At 39.4% G+C, this 18608-nt stretch overlaps 2 protein-coding genes across 8 annotated transcripts in view; both read right to left on the bottom strand.

Annotated features, from left to right (window-relative positions):
• ralgapa1 (Ral GTPase activating protein catalytic subunit alpha 1) overlaps positions 1–18608 on the bottom strand; it is a 58032-nt gene that overhangs the window by 2028 nt on the left and 37396 nt on the right. For 3 of the 7 annotated variants that reach the window (XM_058090996.1, XM_058090995.1, XM_058090997.1), the window contains 4 exons: positions 17140–17298; positions 14264–14391; positions 2635–2759; positions 728–836 (listed from right to left, as the gene is read on the bottom strand). In XM_058090996.1, the coding sequence (XP_057946979.1) occupies positions 728–836; positions 2635–2759; positions 14264–14391; positions 17140–17298 (521 nt within the window). Of the gene's footprint in view, positions 1–727; positions 837–1873; positions 1906–2634; positions 2760–14263; positions 14392–17139; positions 17299–18608 lie in introns of all 7 variants that reach the window. The other 4 variants (XM_058090994.1, XM_058091002.1, XM_058091001.1 and 1 more) reach the window with 2 other exon arrangements.
• Positions 14432–17101, bottom strand: LOC131140513 (uncharacterized). Its single transcript, XM_058091009.1, has 2 exons — positions 15583–17101; positions 14432–15499 (listed from the first exon to the last, which is right to left on the bottom strand). Exons 1-2 carry the CDS (start codon positions 16448–16450, stop codon positions 15480–15482), a joined length of 888 nt encoding a protein of 295 aa, XP_057946992.1. The 5' UTR covers positions 16451–17101; the 3' UTR covers positions 14432–15479.

The following is an 18608-nucleotide window of genomic DNA, read 5'->3' as shown; positions in this document are numbered from 1 at the left end:
GTGTGAGTGTGGTGGCTGAGTCAGTGGATTTTCTAATGATTTAAACACTCCTGCACAAAATCTTAAGAACAGGGGACCCATGACAAATATCCCCATTTTGCATTGGTTGATGCAATGTGCCACTGCTGCTTAAGACAGTATGTAAAGACAGAAAGCCTTTTTGGCTTTGGCATCAGGTACTGACAATTGACAATGTAAATTTACAGCATGTTTGGAAATTAAATGTTATTTTCCTCAATAAATTGGAGATTTTGTCTCTCTTGGTCTTTTCTTCCTGTTGTTTTTTTGATGCTCTTATTTGCAATATGGATACAATCCACCAGTGCAAAATATAAATAACTTTGTTCATAAGTGTACAAATAATCAGAAGATCTGTGATATGCTTTTGAGAGTGACTATATTTTTATCATACTGGGCGGGCAGGTAAGTCAGTCTACCACATGTCACTTTTTTGCTTTGTTAGACAGTTAAAAATGTGTGTCTGGTGTACAACTGGCCATTACAGGCTTATACTGTATTTACAAACTAGAATGTTACTGTGGTAAATGTGCAAAACAATGTGCAGCACTTTTTTTTTTGTCAAATCAGTTTTTATCTGGTTTAGGGAAGCTAAGTTAAAAACACACTGCAATAGTCACTACATACTATACTTAATACAAATAATTATTAATATCAATATACAAATACATTGCTAATTTCTATTGCTTCTACAGTATTTCTGTCATACCATTCACAGCTGGCATGAAGGACCTTCTTCTTCAAACCTTTTCCCTTCACCCTTAGTCTAAAACTATCCATTGGTTTAGGGACCCGCAGGCACATTACACTATGCTCCTCTGGAGGGGAGGAGGGAGAGAAACAGCAGAAAAAACAACATAAAGAGACAGGGACGGAGGAATGAGAAAGAAGAAAGAAGGCAGTAAATAAAGGAGGAGAGCAAAAGGTGAAGGAAACAAAGTGTAGAAACAAATGGAGAGATACATAAAAGAAGAAGAAAATGTGAGGGAAAGGAAAAAGAAAAATATTGGAAATAACATTGAGAAAGGAAAGAAAAAAGGAGAAATGCAAACAGTGTGAATAAATACATAAAACAGAAGCCAAACAAAGTGACAACAATAGAATGCAACAGAGACGGACATAAAATTGAAAACTTTGAACCTCATTAAACTGAAACGTAATGTAGATAAACAATGTGTGATAGCTAAAATTGATTTGTCTATACATATATTTAAATGTGATTCCATTATTAGGCTACAAAATGTGCCTCCTTTATAAACCCATTGTTAAATTAATACCTCTATCAATTCAAACATAAGGTATTTTTTATGAAGCAGACAAGCTCTGATTATCTCATTAGATTGTACAGATGTACCTAATATGTTGGAGCTGATATGTGTGATTTGGATGTTAATGTATGTCAAAACAGGAAAGAAAGGACCAGACATAAGGTTAGAGGCAAAGTATCACCAGGTCAGTATGACGTCGGAGTTCACGGGAACAAAGTGGAGGAACATTACCGTTAGTGGTTAGGTTGAAGGTCAGAACAGTTAAAGAAAAGGATATGTCACTTTCAACATTGGGTGAAAGTGTAGTTTGACATTGCACAAACCCCATTAATGAAAAACAATTGGCATTAAATAGATGAGGTAATGTCATATTATGAAATGATCTGTATTGTACGTTGAAAATGACATTTCCTTCTGGCAGTACAGGCACTCAGAAACTCATGCAAACCTGCCATGTACATATAAGAAAAAGAAGAATGGTGGAGCGACGCTATATTTGCAAGTGCAAGTAAAAAGTACACGTGACTGGACTGTGTAAGGGAAGAGCCAATCAGAACAGGTCATGTTGCTAATGTGACCGGGCTTACCTTTTAGCTATAGGCATGTGAGACAATACGATCTAAAGGAGGGGGTAGGGGGGAGAAAAAAAATGAAGAAAACCAAGGGGGGGTGGAAGGGTGGACAATAACCAAACAAAAAGGGAAAATAAATCAAGATAGAACAGAAATTAAACAAAGAGGGAGGAAAAAAAAAGTTTGATCATTATGTTGTTACGGAAGGGAGTTGAAGGAAAGAAGTTTATTTCAGAACACAGGATTATCATGTTGATGATATCATCTCTTATTTGAAATGATGAGCATCATATCATATGTTCAGTTCGAACCAACATGACAGCCTGCGTCCTGAAACAAAGTGTTTGGGGCTGAACAACACACGGATCATGACTCACGTTTTTTTGTGGGCCACACAAGAGTGTTATTCAGTCTCAAATTAAAGTTATTAATATCATTATCATAATAACACACACAGATGAGCAGCAGTACGACAGGAACAACGGTACACATACACATCTGACTGACAAGAAAATAATAGCTAAATATCCCATTATGATTGAGTTATTATTATAATTATTTTAAATATCATTTAACCAGGCATCAGTACTTGCTTAAGCAGTGTACATCTGAGAATACAGCATGTGTGGCATCCCTGAGGCTTAAAAAACTACAACAATGATGGAATAAATACTCACAAGAACACCCAAGTAGGTGATGTTATTACCACATGACTGGTAAAAGTTGAACAAAAAAATAAAAATCAATATATAAGTGTGACTGTGCTGGTGTCATACCTGTGTCAGTGGGCAGGTGTGTGCAAGGAGCTGGACTGTAGACTCGAGCTGCGTAATCCTCAAAGGTGGTTGGCTCCTGATGGTGCTGCACAATGGTTTCTAAGTAGCGGGCGCGTTCCTCATAGCTGAGGTCAAATGTCAAGGAAACCCCAATAACAATACATGTTAAAAGAAGTGCAAGGCTGGGATACTGCAGGTATACTTAAAATTATTAAGAATTATATTTATTTGCAAAGTTTATTAACTTGCAACAAAATTAAATTAAATACCTTAACAGATTGAATAATACAAAGGGTCACTAATTAAAAAAAACAACATAATCTTTTGAAAGTGTATTTGTAATTTACAATCAGGATAGAAAACTTTCAAGTAAATATAGAATGAATGCTGAATTATCCTAGAAATCTGTTGAAATCTATTCACAGACCGGGGATTGAACCAGCAACCATCGAGATAGGAGACAACCCCTCGCTGTACCGTTGTGCACAGATGAGCAGAATGTCACATGTAATATTAAATGTAAACTGAATTTCCACCAATACGGGGCAACAATGAAATTGTCCATTCATTTTCAATGGGAGAAATGTCACAGAAAATATTTAACTATTTGAATTTTTTTAAATAAACATCCTGATAGAGAGCCTTTATGTCCCGAATGAGCTGAACATTTTGATGTTGGAATGGTTTGAGGCTGTTGAGAAATAATCCACCCAACGCCTGCCTTTGGGCATGCCCACTCCATTGTGATTGGTCACACTCTCAAGCGCTCCTGATGACTTCTGGACTACTAAAATGGAAGTATTTGAAATGTAAAGTTAACTAGATAATAAATAAAATAATAAATAATACAATAAATAAATAAAACGATGTGCAAATGTTAGCTAGCTAGCGCTAACATGCTAACACTAGCACCAAAGTTTCTACTCATGAAACAGCTAAAATGTTACTATGCTAATATTAGCATGTTAACAATGCTAACATTAGCATGTAAAACATAGCATGCTGAGTGTCTGTCAATGTTAATACTAACGTTTGCTACTAAAATGCTACTGTGCTAATGTTAACATGCTAACATTAAAATAAATTTCGAGCATGACAAAAATGTGAATGAAGGAATGAAGAAAAAAATGGAAATGCTATGTATTTTGAAGGTATAAGACAAGTGAATTATTCTCTTAATATTTCATCTATTTTGTACAGTATTATAATTCCAAAGAGATCTGAAAATACTAATCCATATTTTACTATGCAACTATAATTATGTCAAGGTTATGTTTTCTTCCACGCGTGTATGACATGTCTGGAAAGTAGGATTACTAGTATATGATGCTGCTTCATAAACTAACAAAAAAATGCCACCTTTAATATTAGTGCCTATTTACATAGATATTGTTAGATATCTCAACTAACAAAAACATTTGGCAGAAAATACTTGTATTTCTCTATAAAAAGAGAGGGCAATGTAAATGGTTTCCTGTATGAAACCTGATGTGAAAAAGGAGATACTCTGGCCACAAAAAAAAGTAAATCATTCCCAAACCAATTTGTCATTTGTATTACAGCCTTCAGCCATGGGCTGAAAAGGCTGTGCTGGGCCTCAGCAAAGAGCAGAGTAAATGGAAACCAGGACTTGAACTGTCCATCTATTAGAGATAACCTCATTGATAGAATGACATTTACGCTCTTGTCCTCAGTCCTCGTCATACATCCAACCATAATGACATACAGTCACAGTCGTTAGTCTCATCAACAGGCACATACACACAAAACTCGGTCACATCATCTAACTATAGTATTACCATTTACTCCCCCAGCTCCAATAACAAATTATTTTCAATGGCAGGAAGTGTGTGTGCGCATGTGTCCCTGTTTGAGTATAAATGGGGGTAAGACAATGAATCTTCAGAATGAAATCTGCGTTTGTACCTCGGTGTGTGTGTGTGTGCGTGTGCCTGATGGTGAATGGGTCAGACATTTACAATAGTGCCCATGGGTTTTCTATTGTGTTAGAGAGATGGTCTACGGGCCTCAGAAGGAGAGAGATTCAGGTCTAATGGTAACTGATCCAGTTAGAGACAATGATAATAACAATAACATGGCTCTTTTAAAGTGCTGGGACAGACAGCGCTGGGGAAAGCAAAGACAATAAAAAAAAAGGGAAGTGAACAGAAAACCAACATGAAACTTGCAATTTAGCTTTTGCATCATTTTACTGATGGTCAGAGTGAGATTTTTCAAGATCAGTTTGTGTGATTAGTGGAAACACTACATACTGTGCGTACACATCCCTGGCCCCAACACAACTAGAAGAGGTGAGTCTTAGGTCGACTGCTTGACAAGCATCCAACCTTTACATTGCCCCTCCCAGTTGTCATCTTGAATAATATGAACAAACATGTATGTTTGCTTATGCATGAGCACCTGTGCCCAACCTTTCTGGGTCTTATCCTGTCCTAAATAACACTAAATAACACCAATATCGTCTCTCATCACTGTTTTGTGGTTGACAATGTTCTATTATGGTAAATGGTCGACAAATGTGCACATTTAAGCCAATTTTATGTATTTTTTTGGTCTAGATTTAACATTTTCAAGCATAAAAATTGCCTTAAATACACATATAAGGTATTGAGCATTCAGAAGACTCATTTAAATAAGTTTACACTGGTCATAATGTAAACTGTAGACCAGATTACCAAACAACAGGTGTTGATTGCAAGTTTGGATGATCTCACAACAGGCACAATATTCCAAAATAAACATCCCCAATAAAAACACAGGCTGCTGTTGTGGCCGTAATCCATGCAAAGCTAGAAACTTAATTATGAACCCCCGACGTCACTTCTTGTTCATCCCTTACTCAACTCCTGGAGCACCATAAATGAAAATTTATTCTTATGTCAACTATAATGTCTATAGGTAATTATAGGTGTGTTATTTCATGTCTACATGGCTCTAATAATGTTAAAAATCCTATTCATGAAGTCATAAACATATATAGTTAAGTTTGTCACTATAATCTATTAATCAAGCAATAAAAATTAATAAAATGGCATTTTTTAATTTATTTTCATTTTTTAATGAAATTGAAATGACAGCTTCCCTAAATGCCTAAATTAAGTCATTGTGCATTATTTGCTGAGATATAATGGTATTAAAACTTCATCTTTCACAATCTGAGGAAACAATGCTGCATTGACACTCTCCTTATAATGGGCACCAACATTAAATGAGGCCTAGTCTGAGATATTTATACATAACCCTGTCCGGTAAGGAAACCTACAAAAAATTATGAAAAGGTAATGAGCCCTGCCATTATGACAAGAGTAAAAATCTTTGGGAAATAAAAAGAATAGTCTATTATCACTTAAACACATCTGCCTCCAATCTTTTCTCCATCCAAATGACAGTTGTAACTATAAAATACACAGTAATTGAATTTGGGAGAGCCCCTTTAAGTCATTAGCGAAAATATCTCTTTTACTATGGGATGACAGAAAGAAAGTGGGAAAATTAGGAGGGGAGAAGCTTGTGAGGATGGAGGAGAAAGAGGTGCAAAGAAAGGGGACAGCGAGAGGAGAGGGAGTCGTATAAAATGGCTCTTTTGTGTTGAGTTAGAAACTCATTTTCTTTGGCGAGGTTGCCATGAGTGAAAAGAGTGACAATTCCATGTCTTCTCCATCTCTTCGCCCCCATCTCTTTCTCTCTATCCATTTTAGTCCTTTTGATTCTCTCTCTCCTGCAGTGCGGCTCATTGTTGTGGTGTATGACTCCTGCGATCACTTGTAACAGAGGAAGAGTGGAGGCGAGCGGGCCAAAGAGGGAGCTTGTTAGCACATTAGGAGGTGGGCCCCCCCACTGCGAAGGTGTGTGTTGAAATAGGAGTGTGGCTGCACATATAATGTGCTATGTAGAATGAGTTACCTGTTCTAATATTAGAATTGTTGTGCATTTAATCACATGACATGACAAAAAAAAAGCATGTGCAGTATGTGTATTAATAATGGTAGACATATTAAAAATAAGTAAAATTAAAACAATCCATCAATTTTCTATGCCGCTTACCCTCACTAGGGTTGCAGGGGTATCCTGCAGCTGACTTTGGGCGAGAGCCCGGGTACACCCTGGACTAGTTGTGAGCCAATCGACAATCATCCACGATTACATTCATACCTATGGACAATATGGAGTCACTAATTAACCTAACATGCATATTTTTGGGATGTAGGAGGAAAGTGGAGTACCCGGAGAAAGCCCCCACACAAGGGAGAACATGCAAGCTCCAACAATTATCTCACTTTGAAAAGAAACCACAACTACAAAATATATTAAAACGTAGCAATGATTAAAATGCATAACTTTTGCTCATGACATATAAACGAACATATGCCTTGTATCTCACTCGGCATCTCACACACCGCCACCCTATCTCTCCTCTCCACCCCAGGCATTGGAACAGACAACAGAAAGAGGGATATCAGAGGGATAATACAATTGGAAAAGCTTTACAGAATGTAATGATAACCCTATGTGTACATGCGAGTGTGTTCATGCCCAAAGGAACAAGCTAATGGGTTTATATCTTTCTGTGATAGCAATGATATGGAGGCTTACAGATTTCATTATGGGTGTGCGTGTGTGAGTGTCTATGTACGCCAAAGATGAGGCCAGAGATGGGTTGGTCTCATGCAAAACCCACTGTGCATGGGCACACATGCACACACTTTCACGGTCACATTTATTCCAATTAATCTGTCCTTTAAATCAGTGCAGACGAAGAAGAGGAAACAAAGTGATACATTAATTATTCACCACTTGACACAAGTTTTACTGTATATGACATGTCCTCCAAACCTTCAGAATTTTTTACATTATATTTTTACATTACATTTCTAGTTGTTGTTAAAGTGGAAATTCCATAGTTAATAATTATACTTGCTACATTATTGAGCTACAGTGATGATAAAATGACTCTTTGGTCACACATTTGGTCATTTTTTGATAGAAGATTCCATTACCTTTGTTTTTGTGGTGATTGAACACTGCAAAAATTAAGTTTTGAGTGTACCTCAATTTTAAATGTAGACTCTTCTTGGGTTCTCAGTCAGCAGGTTCATAGAACGTGTCATATAATAATATTTACCACTGAGAAATTTCAATTACAAGTATTATTTTTTATTCAACAGAAACACGCAACAGCACTTGCGCACACAGCGCTTGTCTGTTGGCGTCACAAAGCGCATGACATGACAATAATGGAGATGCATTTTATTCTTACCTACACAATTGAACTACATTTACTTTCCACAAATATGTGCAAATTATCCTTATACAGAAAGAGTTTCAACATATACATTTTCAAGATTCTGTTCAGGGTCATGGGTGATGCTGATTTTTGGCAAGAGACAGGGTACCCCTGGAGTGGTCACCATTCAATCACACGACACACATAAACAAACACCATTTACTTAAGAGTTTCAAATACATGCAAGACACATATTTTTGGACTGTGGGGAGGGAAACTTGGAATATCCAGAGAGAAACCAACTCGGCATGAGAACATTCAAACTCTGTAGAGATGTCTGAGCTGAGATTCAAAGACAGAACCTCACGATTGTGAACACATGCTCACATGAGCAAGCATTTTGGAAAAAACCTTGGGGAAAACAACAACGTGAGATGGAGTGTATTGTCTTCCTTAACTAAGTTGTGGGATAAGGACATTGGCTCGTGAAAAACAGGAAGAGGCATGATTCTGCTTTTGGTAGCTTCTTAAAATGGTTGGACAAACTCCCATGCACCAGCCAGTACCCGTGCAAGGGTGTAGAGTTAAACTTTGGACCATGTCCCTCACGGCGTCCTTTGGAGGGTGCTCAGTGAGTATGGATTGGTGGCACACTACTACGTGCCATTCGGTCCATGTATAACCGGAGCAGGAGCTTGTTTCACATTGCCAGTAAGTCAAGCCTTTTCCGGTGAACACTGGCCTCCCTCAAGGCAGCTTTGTCACGATTCTGTTAAGAATTTTAAAAAAATGGCCTTACCAGCTGGGCTGTACCACCACCTGTTGTTTTGGCCTGTTCATGACTATGTTTTTAAGACAGAGATTTTTCTTATAAACATTGGTGTGTCCTTAATTTATTGATATTATTTGGGAAAACGTTTGCTTAAAAATAAAAAATGCAAAACCCAAAACAAAACACAGAAGTAGGGTTTGCAGTTTTGGTAAAAAGCTGATGAATCTGTGAGAGTAAAATATGACAAAGACAAGGACCACAAGACAAACAATAATGCCCTTTGGTTTTTTGTTGTTTTTGTTTTTTTAAATCAAAGCAGGTATGGTAATCAGTGTTTTGGACATTAAATGAGGGTTAAGGGTGGCATGACCCGATTCCAGCATCAGCAATGGCAAAGTGTCTTCAATTTGTAAGGTTGTGCCCTCACCTTTCTATCATTGTGAGGAACAGACTCTTCTTGTCAGACACAGCAGATTGTAGTCTTACCGGGACAATGGGCTCTATTGAGGGAGCTGGCAAAGAGAAGCCAGGCAGACCGCTAGGCGTTTGGCTGCTCTTAGTGTGTGTGTCTTTGTATGTGTGTGGATATGGGGGGGGATAATAGCGCTACATGCCCAAAGCTGCCATCATTTCACTGGGAACACAGTGTGACAGAGAGGGAACAGCGGTGACACATACATGCGCAGACAGCATACACAAACACAACAGTGCTATCACACTAAGCCATATGCTGACCCCAGCCACATTAGCACTATCCCTGCCAATCAACGACTACACACAGACACACAATAGTTCTAATCCTGAAAGTGCCAAGCATTTATACATGTGTAAAATTAGCATACTGAAAACAAGCATTAATTGAAAGATGACATATGTTTGAAATATTCATGCATGCAAACATTTTGTTAAAACTGGTTGTGATGTCAATTTTGTTTGTTTGTGTGCGTATGTTTTTGTGTAGCAGCTTTGTGTCCCTCCAGCATTGTTTCCCAGAAGCACATGTTGTAGCAGATGGAGAACGGCTGCATCTCACTCTTTTAACTCACTCCAACACCTATCACATGCAAATGTTTACTAACACATGCTGCACTTCAAGCAACATAAAAGTATACTGTTGACCCCATTGTTTGCCACTCTGTACCCCTTGATTGACAATGATATTGTATGTGTATACAGCAGAACCCTGGTTAGCATCAAGAAGTTCTGACTCTAACCAAAACATACTCTAAACAAATCACTTTTTCTCTTAAGAAGTCATTAAATCCAATTGATAATTACAGTATAGTTTTACATGAAAACACTTTGAAATGCATATGAATGAAGAATTAAAAGGGATAATTTAACTTTTACGTTGATTGAAGACATGATTGTTGACAAAAACACAATGTGACCCACGCAGACACCACCTTTGTGTTTTGCCATGAGTTATTTTTTGAATTCAATAGTGTTTCTCACTTTCTTTATCAAAATACTGGCTGGCGCTTGCAACTTTCTTTGGCTTCATTGTGAGTTATTTTGCAGCCGTGATGATTAAGAAAAGCAAAAACGTGGCGTAACTGTGTTAGTTATCAAAGAACCACGTAGTCAACCACTAATGATGTCAAAGACAGGTGACAGAACCGACTTTTCGTTTCTGTTATATATGTATTAGCATGTTAATAGGCAGCCAAAATGTGACAAAAATACATTAAAAACACAAGTGAACTCATGCAGTGAATTAAGACAAGACCCTGTCATATTGTACGCTAACCAGAAACTGTACGCAAACAGAGCTAAAATTTTGTTGTGAATTTTCAAGGTTCCACTGTACTGTATATAATGCAAATGTGTGTGTAATGATGCCATTGTTTAATTGACCACTTCTTATATAGTGTATACAATGACTGGTATATATCAGCAATGCTTCTTTTAAGTAGTTAAAAAAAGTTAACAGAAATCTAAGAAACATGTTTTTCAGTATCATGTAGCCCTGCTGGAAAAATATACTACAGCATGAACATACTGTTATGCTGCACCTCTCTGACAGCTCCAATATAATTTAATTCATAAAAACATATTTTGATAAAGCTCTGGATATAATATTGTTTGGGTATACATAATGAGATGTCGTGTTGGTGTGGCTCTGGTCACCGTTATAAGCTTTGATGTGAAAATGTGATTCCGTTTAAGCAAAAGAAGAAAAGTGGCAGTCACAGCCACAATGTAATAATACATTTCAATGTCACACAGCAACCACAGTCGAGATGACATAAAGACAGCGGTATGTGAGTATATGAACAGGCTTCACAGGAGTCACGGATTGCTTTTGTTGTTGCAATGAGCCAATATGCAAGATGGAGTTGTACTTACACACAGCTGCCCCAGCACCTTGGCACTGTGTGCTTTTGGATGGCTTTGGTCATGGTGAATGAAACATCAGAGCGAGAGGGAAGGCAGATGGACTGCCCTGAGGGCCAGGAGACAGTGTGTGAGACATGGAGACAAAAAAAAGTAAGGGAAGCGAAGAGAAAAAGCCAGACAACCATTGACACGTTCAGCTCTGCCAAGTGTCTTTTCCCCTCCGTCCTACATTTGTATATCAGTATATATATTTGTATATCAGTCGCTTTGTGTGGATACCTGATGCTACAATGTAGCATTTGCTTTATGCACAATGTAATGGATTGAATTCCGAACCCAGCTATGACCAAAAACGGGGACAAAGTGCAGCCTTAGTCCAGTACTCGCTGGACCTGCCTGGTCCAGCCAGCCCTACAGAATGAGAGTCGAGTGCCCATTGAGCTACAAGCTCTTAACTCAATGTTCAGTGGGACTCTTAAGGCATCAGTGAGTGAGGTTTACCAGCGTACTCTTTCACAGCCACACCAGCTTGCATCCGGAAAGCAAGGACAGAATAGGCCTGCATCAGTAGATCCCGTACCCCACACTCCCCGAGCACCCCAAACAGGACTCTAATAGGGACACAGTCAAATTGCCTTCTCCATGTCTCGCTGCACGGCGATCGAGTGGTTAGCGCGCAGACCTCGCAGCTAGGAGACCCGAGTTCATTCCCACCCTCAGCCATCTCTGTGTGGAGTTTGCATGCGTAGGTTTTCTCGGAGGACTTGGTTTCCTCCCACATTCCAAAAACATGCTAGGTTAATTGGTGACTCCAAATTGTCCATAGGTATGAATGTGAGTGTGAATGGTTGTTTGCTTATATGTGCTGCCGACCAGTCCAGGATGCACCTCGCCTCTTGCCCAAAGACAGCTGGGATAGGCTCCAGCACTCCCCGCGACCCTCGTGAGGATAAGCGGTAGAAAATTAATGAATGAATGTCCAGACAGCACACCTTCTGGCTTTTTGTGTTTCAAGCAAGAGGTGTTAGAAAATGTACCAAAGGGATAACCGGCTTGTGGTAGCCAAGCATTCAAAGTGACGCCATAGACTTTTTGATCCTTTGATGTCAGCTCTTCCCATCATTGTGAAGGAGAATTCACCAAGTGTTGGATTGTTCACCCAATAATAGGGAAATTGACCTGGGTTTAGACCGTTGGGAGACAGGTTAGTTTTACCCAACCGAAGATGTGTTGTTGCAATAGTAACATCTATTTGTAATCTCTACTTGTTGGGCAAACTCTAATACTCCCTCCAGGACTATGCTGAAGGGGAAGAGCTGATGCAAAAAGACCCTACCAGGGAAGTGGAATACACACTCCACTCCACCTTCTTGGAGAGGGGGCACCACCATCACAGTCTGATAATCCAGATGCACTGATGTCCATGTGATGGTCCAGAGGCGCGTCAACCGAGACTGCTAGTCAAAACCCGGAGCCTTGAGGAACTCTCGGCGGATCTTATCCACAACTTGGGTTCTGTGACCGAGGAGCTTTTTGACTTCAGCTCACCTCATCGAAACAACAACAAGTTTCAGATTAATCAACTAAAAAAATAATCGTTAGTTGCAGCTCTACTCATTTATGTGGCAAATTCAAATAAAAGACATTTAGACATCTTAGAACAAAGAAATATGACCAAATGTGAAGACAGGGGTAGAAAAATTTGAGAACAACACACGGAGAAGTGTTGAGGCAGAGTGAGAGATTGAGAGGAGAGAAGAAAAGAAAGAAGTGACAGACGCAGAAAGACACTGAGGAGGAGAGGTGTGTGCAGCAGGGAGACTGGGAGTCAATAATGACTGATTACTGTAATTCAGGCTGTCAGAGGCATCGACCTGCTGCTGCCACCAATCAATACACACCAGGACCCCAGTAGACTCGCACAAACATCTCTAAAGTAGCATGTTTGACATGTGACATCACTCACCCCACATACTGTGTGTATGGATGGGAATGCCGGTCTTACACGTGTCACACACACACACACACACACACACACACACACACACACACACACACACACACACACACACACACAGATGCAGTCCTACAAAAGCAAACTCTTACAAAGACATCAATATGTGAAAGAAGGTGCGTGTGCACACGCTCACATACACATTACAATGGAGTTGTCACCTACAAGCTAATCCCCTCACTGAGCCTCACAATCTCAGTGTCTACATCTGACTGTGTGGATGTGAAGTAAAATGGATTCTTCAATGCTGCTATGCATTCCCCCAACACTCACATTCTCCTCCCGTATTTCTTACCCCTCCATGGCCAACACCACCGTCATCCCGTTTTACTTTTTCAAGTTATCTCAAATTATGGACAGTACTAGCCAAAAGGTTCCTTTGGCAAGACTTTATAAAGTGCCCATCAGTGATTTACACAGTTTGCAAAAGAAATGGCATGGCGTTGTTTTTAATTGTCGCTACCAGCATCAACCCGGCACCGAGGCAAATCAGCGCCTGAGCCTGTGCTGTCCTCCACAGCATTCAGGCCCAAAAAACCCACAGACGACATTGTACCACCCGACACTACTCCACACTGCCAAGTTCCACCAGCAGACCGAAGCATAGTCAATAGCTTCTACACGACTGATGCAATCATATATTTTGATAATTGCTTCAGTTAATTAGCAGATGTGGAGACAATCACACCATAAACGTGTCCATTCAGAGTTGGTTCCGTTGAGACTGTATCCGATTCAGTTCAAGAGTGTGTGAAACAATGAGTGACCCCTTGGTGTGAGCCTGCCATTTTATCCAGGTTCATCACCCATCTGTAGTTTACTGAAGTATCAAGGTCCTCTTAGTTACTGTGGTAAACTGGTGTATTTGTGCCGTTTCTTTGATTAAATAATTGTCATAAATGTATAGAAAATAAGGGTTCTGAGGTTCTCATTGGGAGTGACCAGGATAGATAGGATCAGGAACGAGTACATCTGGAGGGACATTACATGTTAGAGGCCTTGGAGATCGGGAGACATGCATTTTTTCTGATCTCTAGTAAATGGGAATGATTTTCAAAGACAGAAAAGTCTGCAGTTGGGCAATGACCTAATACTTGGGAAAATGTCTTATAAACAATTATTTTCTCTGACAAGACTTGGTTTTCCCATACCTGATAGTTTCGACTGCCATATTACCAATAGGCCAAATCAACATAAAAAAACAGTAAAAAGTTACTTACCCTGATGCATGTACTGATGTTTTTTTTTAAAAGGATACAAGTTCTGGTAAAGAGGAATGAGTGATTTCAGAGCTCTACTGGCATTGATGGCTGTCGCTCTGACCATTGTTGGCAAAATCTTCATGTCGACAATGGCGCCGTCAAACAGTGGCCCAAAAAATGGTACCTATGGTGACAAAAAAGTATTGTGACAAATGTAACTGGCAGAACTATTTGTCTATATACTGTTTAAAAGTCAACAGTTAGCCCTCTCAGTGAGTCAACAAAAAAAACAAAACGTTAAAAAGAGTTGTTTATTTGATTGAGACAATGCTTCTTTTCAGATTTAATTCAATACTCTGCTTGAGGAATCCACCCAAGAAAGGAGGCTTTTTTTATTGAATTAATATGAAGACCGACCTGCTCTGTGACTGAATACAGTGATGCAGTGAATATCTAATCTAACTTGCTTTTGGATTCAATGATAACACTGGGGAACACTCAAAATGTTGCATTTAAAGTAAGACTTGTTTTTAGTCAATTTAAGTCTGCTGAGTTCAAATCTGAAGTTAGTTTTTTTCTGCAAGCTACAGATTTTATGCAATCTTTAATTTTGATTAAAAATGGAAAAAAATCGAACATTATTATAGGATATTGCAATGTCAGCCACAAATCAGTATATATAACAAGGCAAAAGAAACAGAACATTAAAATGTGATTTTAGATTAAAGTACACCATTGTTAGAAGTGCCATATGTTTTTCTGGAAGCGTTTCTCAGAAAACAGTCTTTATCGCAACGTGAAATAAGCATAATTTACAACGTTCTTCAGATAAGAGTCAATCACAGCTAATAACGCTTATCACTTTCTGTCAGTACAGTATTTTAGTCAGGCAGGAATTTGCGTTTGTAACTTTTGCGTTTGTACACTTCATCTAGGCAATCTCGTTTAATACTCCAGCAGTAGTCGGCCATCATGCTTTTGTCCCAGCGACCTTGGTAGCGTTCTTCCATGATCTTTAGGTCTTGGTGGAACCGCTCTCCTTGTTCGTCACTCACAGCCCCCAGGTTTTCAGGGAACTGGTCAAGGTGGCTGTTCAAGAAATGAAGCTTGATGCTCATGTTGCACCTGAGAGCACGAAAAGCGAGGAGCATTCTGTTCACAAGTTCATTGTAGTTCTCTGCCTTGTTGTTTCCAAGGAAGTTCTAAGCGACTGCCACAAAGAATAACCATGCTGCCCTCTCCAAGGCGGTCATCTTGGTAACAAACTGATCATCACGAATGAGGGTTCGAATCTGTGGGCCATCAAACACACCTGCTTTGATCTTCTCGAACGACAACCCTGGTATAGCTTTGATTATGTGTTGGAAACATTCACCTTCGGTATCCAGTGCCTTGACAAATTGTTTCATCAAACCTAGTTTGATGTGCAGAGGAGGAAAGATGATCCTATCTCTGTCAACAATTGGGTCATGTGTGATATTTGGCATGCCTGCTTCAAGGGTTTCACGAACAGGCCAGTCCTTCTGGACCCAGTGTCTGTCTCGTGCTCGACTGTCCCACATGCAGAGGAAACATGGAAACTTGGTGAAACCTTTCTGTTGACCAAGAAGGAAGTTTACCATTTTCAAGTCTACACAAATGATCCAGTTGTGCTCACGATATTTTAAGAATTCCATGACCATTCTGATGTCATCATAGTCTTCCCGCAGATGAACTGAATGACCTACAGGCACTGCCCCGTAAACATTGCCATTATGCAAAAGAACACACTTGAGACTGTGTTTAGAACTGTCTATAAAGAGCCGCCATTCAGTTGGATCATAGTGAGGAACACCCAGTTCTTTGAGAAGACCTGGGATATCATGGCAGTAAACAAACTGTCTGTCTTCAGAAAAGAAGGTCACAAAAAGCTGGTCGCGCTTTCTGTAATATGACACTTTAACAGTGTGATCAACAAGATTTTTGCCTTGTAATCTTGATGCCAAAAGCTCAGCTGCTTTCTTTGAAAGACCTAAATCCCGAACTAAGTCATTCAGTTCAGTTTGGTGAAGAGGCTTGGGGACTGGGGGAGATTTAGTCTCTGAAGAACATTCCTCGGATTGTTCCCACTCAGTTTCTGGCAATTCATTGTCACAACTGTCTTCCTCGTTCGTATCATGTCCAATGTCTTTATCGTTTAATGAAGGCAAACCTTTGAAAACTGGAACAGGAATGGAATCTATGTATATAATCTCAAAACGCATAGATTTGGGTTACGTAAGTTCATATATTTAGACTATTTCATCTATCTCAAATTGCATGAAAACTAGAGCTTATGGAGAAAAACTAATTTCAGATTTGAAATCAGCACCTAAAAATCATTCAGAATCAGTTAAAAAATCCAATGCAACAGAAAGTTGAAAAAATATTGTTCCCCAGTGTAATTCAATATTTTTGCTTGGAGGATGAATGAAACAGAATAGGGTTATGTTATTAGTGTTGCGGTATCTATGTCTATGTCTGTGTTACACAGAAAAAAAAGACATTTTATTGTGTTACTTGTTTAAAATACATTTAGACTATCAGTGCTGTGGTATTAATGTCTGCGTTTTAGACTAAAACATAAACCAGAGCAGCATGACTCTCCCTTGGATTGTCAGACAATCTGGATGCATGTCTGCGTTGTCATGCGCATTTACAAAAACAGATTGTCTGCAACTGCAACACAATTAAATATTCAACAAACCCATTTAAAGTTCTGCTCAGAAACGCAGAGTCACTCATCCTGGCAATGAATGTCATCTACTGTATACATTTGGCCCCTTCATGATTTGAATCATTCTTTTTCTAGGGTGGAATGGTTACACAACAGACATCTTCAATGATTTCTATCTACTACAATTTAACTCATGTACTGTATGACAGAAAGTTAATGACAAAAAGTTTGTGTTACCTCTGGTTTCTTGAGGATATGGATGGAATACATGTGGTTTTTCATCGGGTAAATGATAATTAGCACATCGCCAAACTCAGTAGGGATAATCCCACGACGATAGTCTCTGGAATGCTCCGACCAAACAATGTGGACCTCATCATTACCAAGGTGCCGAAGCTGGATAGAGAAGAGACAGAAAGCAGACATTTTGAGGCAAGGTATGTTACTCTTAGAATTTAACATAAGACACTGCGTACTATGAACCTTAATGCCAAGCACACACAATGAGCCAGGCTCGGTGTATCCATCATACAGGCAAGGTTTGTGATGGTTTGTGTGTATGTATGCGAGTGTAATGTGACGACTGGCCCTGTGGGTGATTGAGTGAATGTGTAAAGATGGAGAGTGGACAAGAAGATGGAGTGAAGGTCCAGAAAGATGGAATATGAGCAAGGAGACAAATCAAGTGTGTTGTATGACTGTATGTGTTACGCATTTACAAACACACAGCTGGTGATAGCTCTGTCATTAACCTCAATGTCAGACAAAACACACAACCCCAGTCTTCCACAGTGACACAGATAATGAGGTTTGCGCATTTGAAAGTGAGCCCTGAAAGCACTTTTGGATGGCTCTGGACACTGTGTTTTACCAAGTAGTTCTACTGATGTCACTACAAATTACTTTTGTTTCTGTGCTTCATGTTAGCAGGTCACATAAGACATAACCTGAAATGAAGAGGGGATTTCAGAAAGTACAGCATCACTGTCATACCAGTATCCCCGCTAAATAAAAACAAGCCATGTGCAAGAGCTTGACAAGTACCCTGCTATGGATTAAACTCACACTGCAAAGTACGTGTGTGTGTGTGTGCCAGAGCATGAAAGCCTTGATAAATTGCTGCCAGTGTGTACATGACAACATATGTGGACACAGTATATGGTCTAAAGCCCGGTACACACATTTAAAAACTTTAACTAATATTTTTAGGTATGAGTCCCCCACACAACAAAAGGTGTGCTTTTATTGTTCTTAGTACTCTGCCCACCTCCAGAGACCTGACGTAGTACCTGGACTGCCCTGTGAGAGACATCAATGACCCTCACTGTACTCAAACTGCCAGTAGAGAAAAAGAAGAAGAGCGAGGCTAACTGTTAGCTTATCTGTTAACGCCTCTGTAATGGTAATGGGAATCTTTTTGCTCTCTCCACAGTGGTACAGATTGTATGACACATTAAATAAGCGTCTAAACTCATTGGACTGTCCTCATTAATGTCCAATTCCTTTTACAGGTGTGACAGCGCAATCTGTTTCAATTTGTTTGTTTTGTTTGCGTCTTCTTCAGTTAGCTTGCTTCCTGATTGGCCACTGTTTCATTCCATCTGACAATCATTGCGTCCGAGGCTCTGCAATCCTGGCTGTTGACCTTACACATTTACGCTTGTTGGTTGAGACAGTTTTGAGCAGATCGAGGGGAAGAAAAAAAA

The sequence above is a fragment of the Doryrhamphus excisus genome, chromosome 13, assembly GCF_030265055.1.
Source record: "Doryrhamphus excisus isolate RoL2022-K1 chromosome 13, RoL_Dexc_1.0, whole genome shotgun sequence".
NCBI classification, from domain to species: domain Eukaryota; kingdom Metazoa; phylum Chordata; class Actinopteri; order Syngnathiformes; family Syngnathidae; genus Doryrhamphus; species Doryrhamphus excisus.
This window is presented reverse-complemented; position numbering and strand designations above follow the sequence as displayed.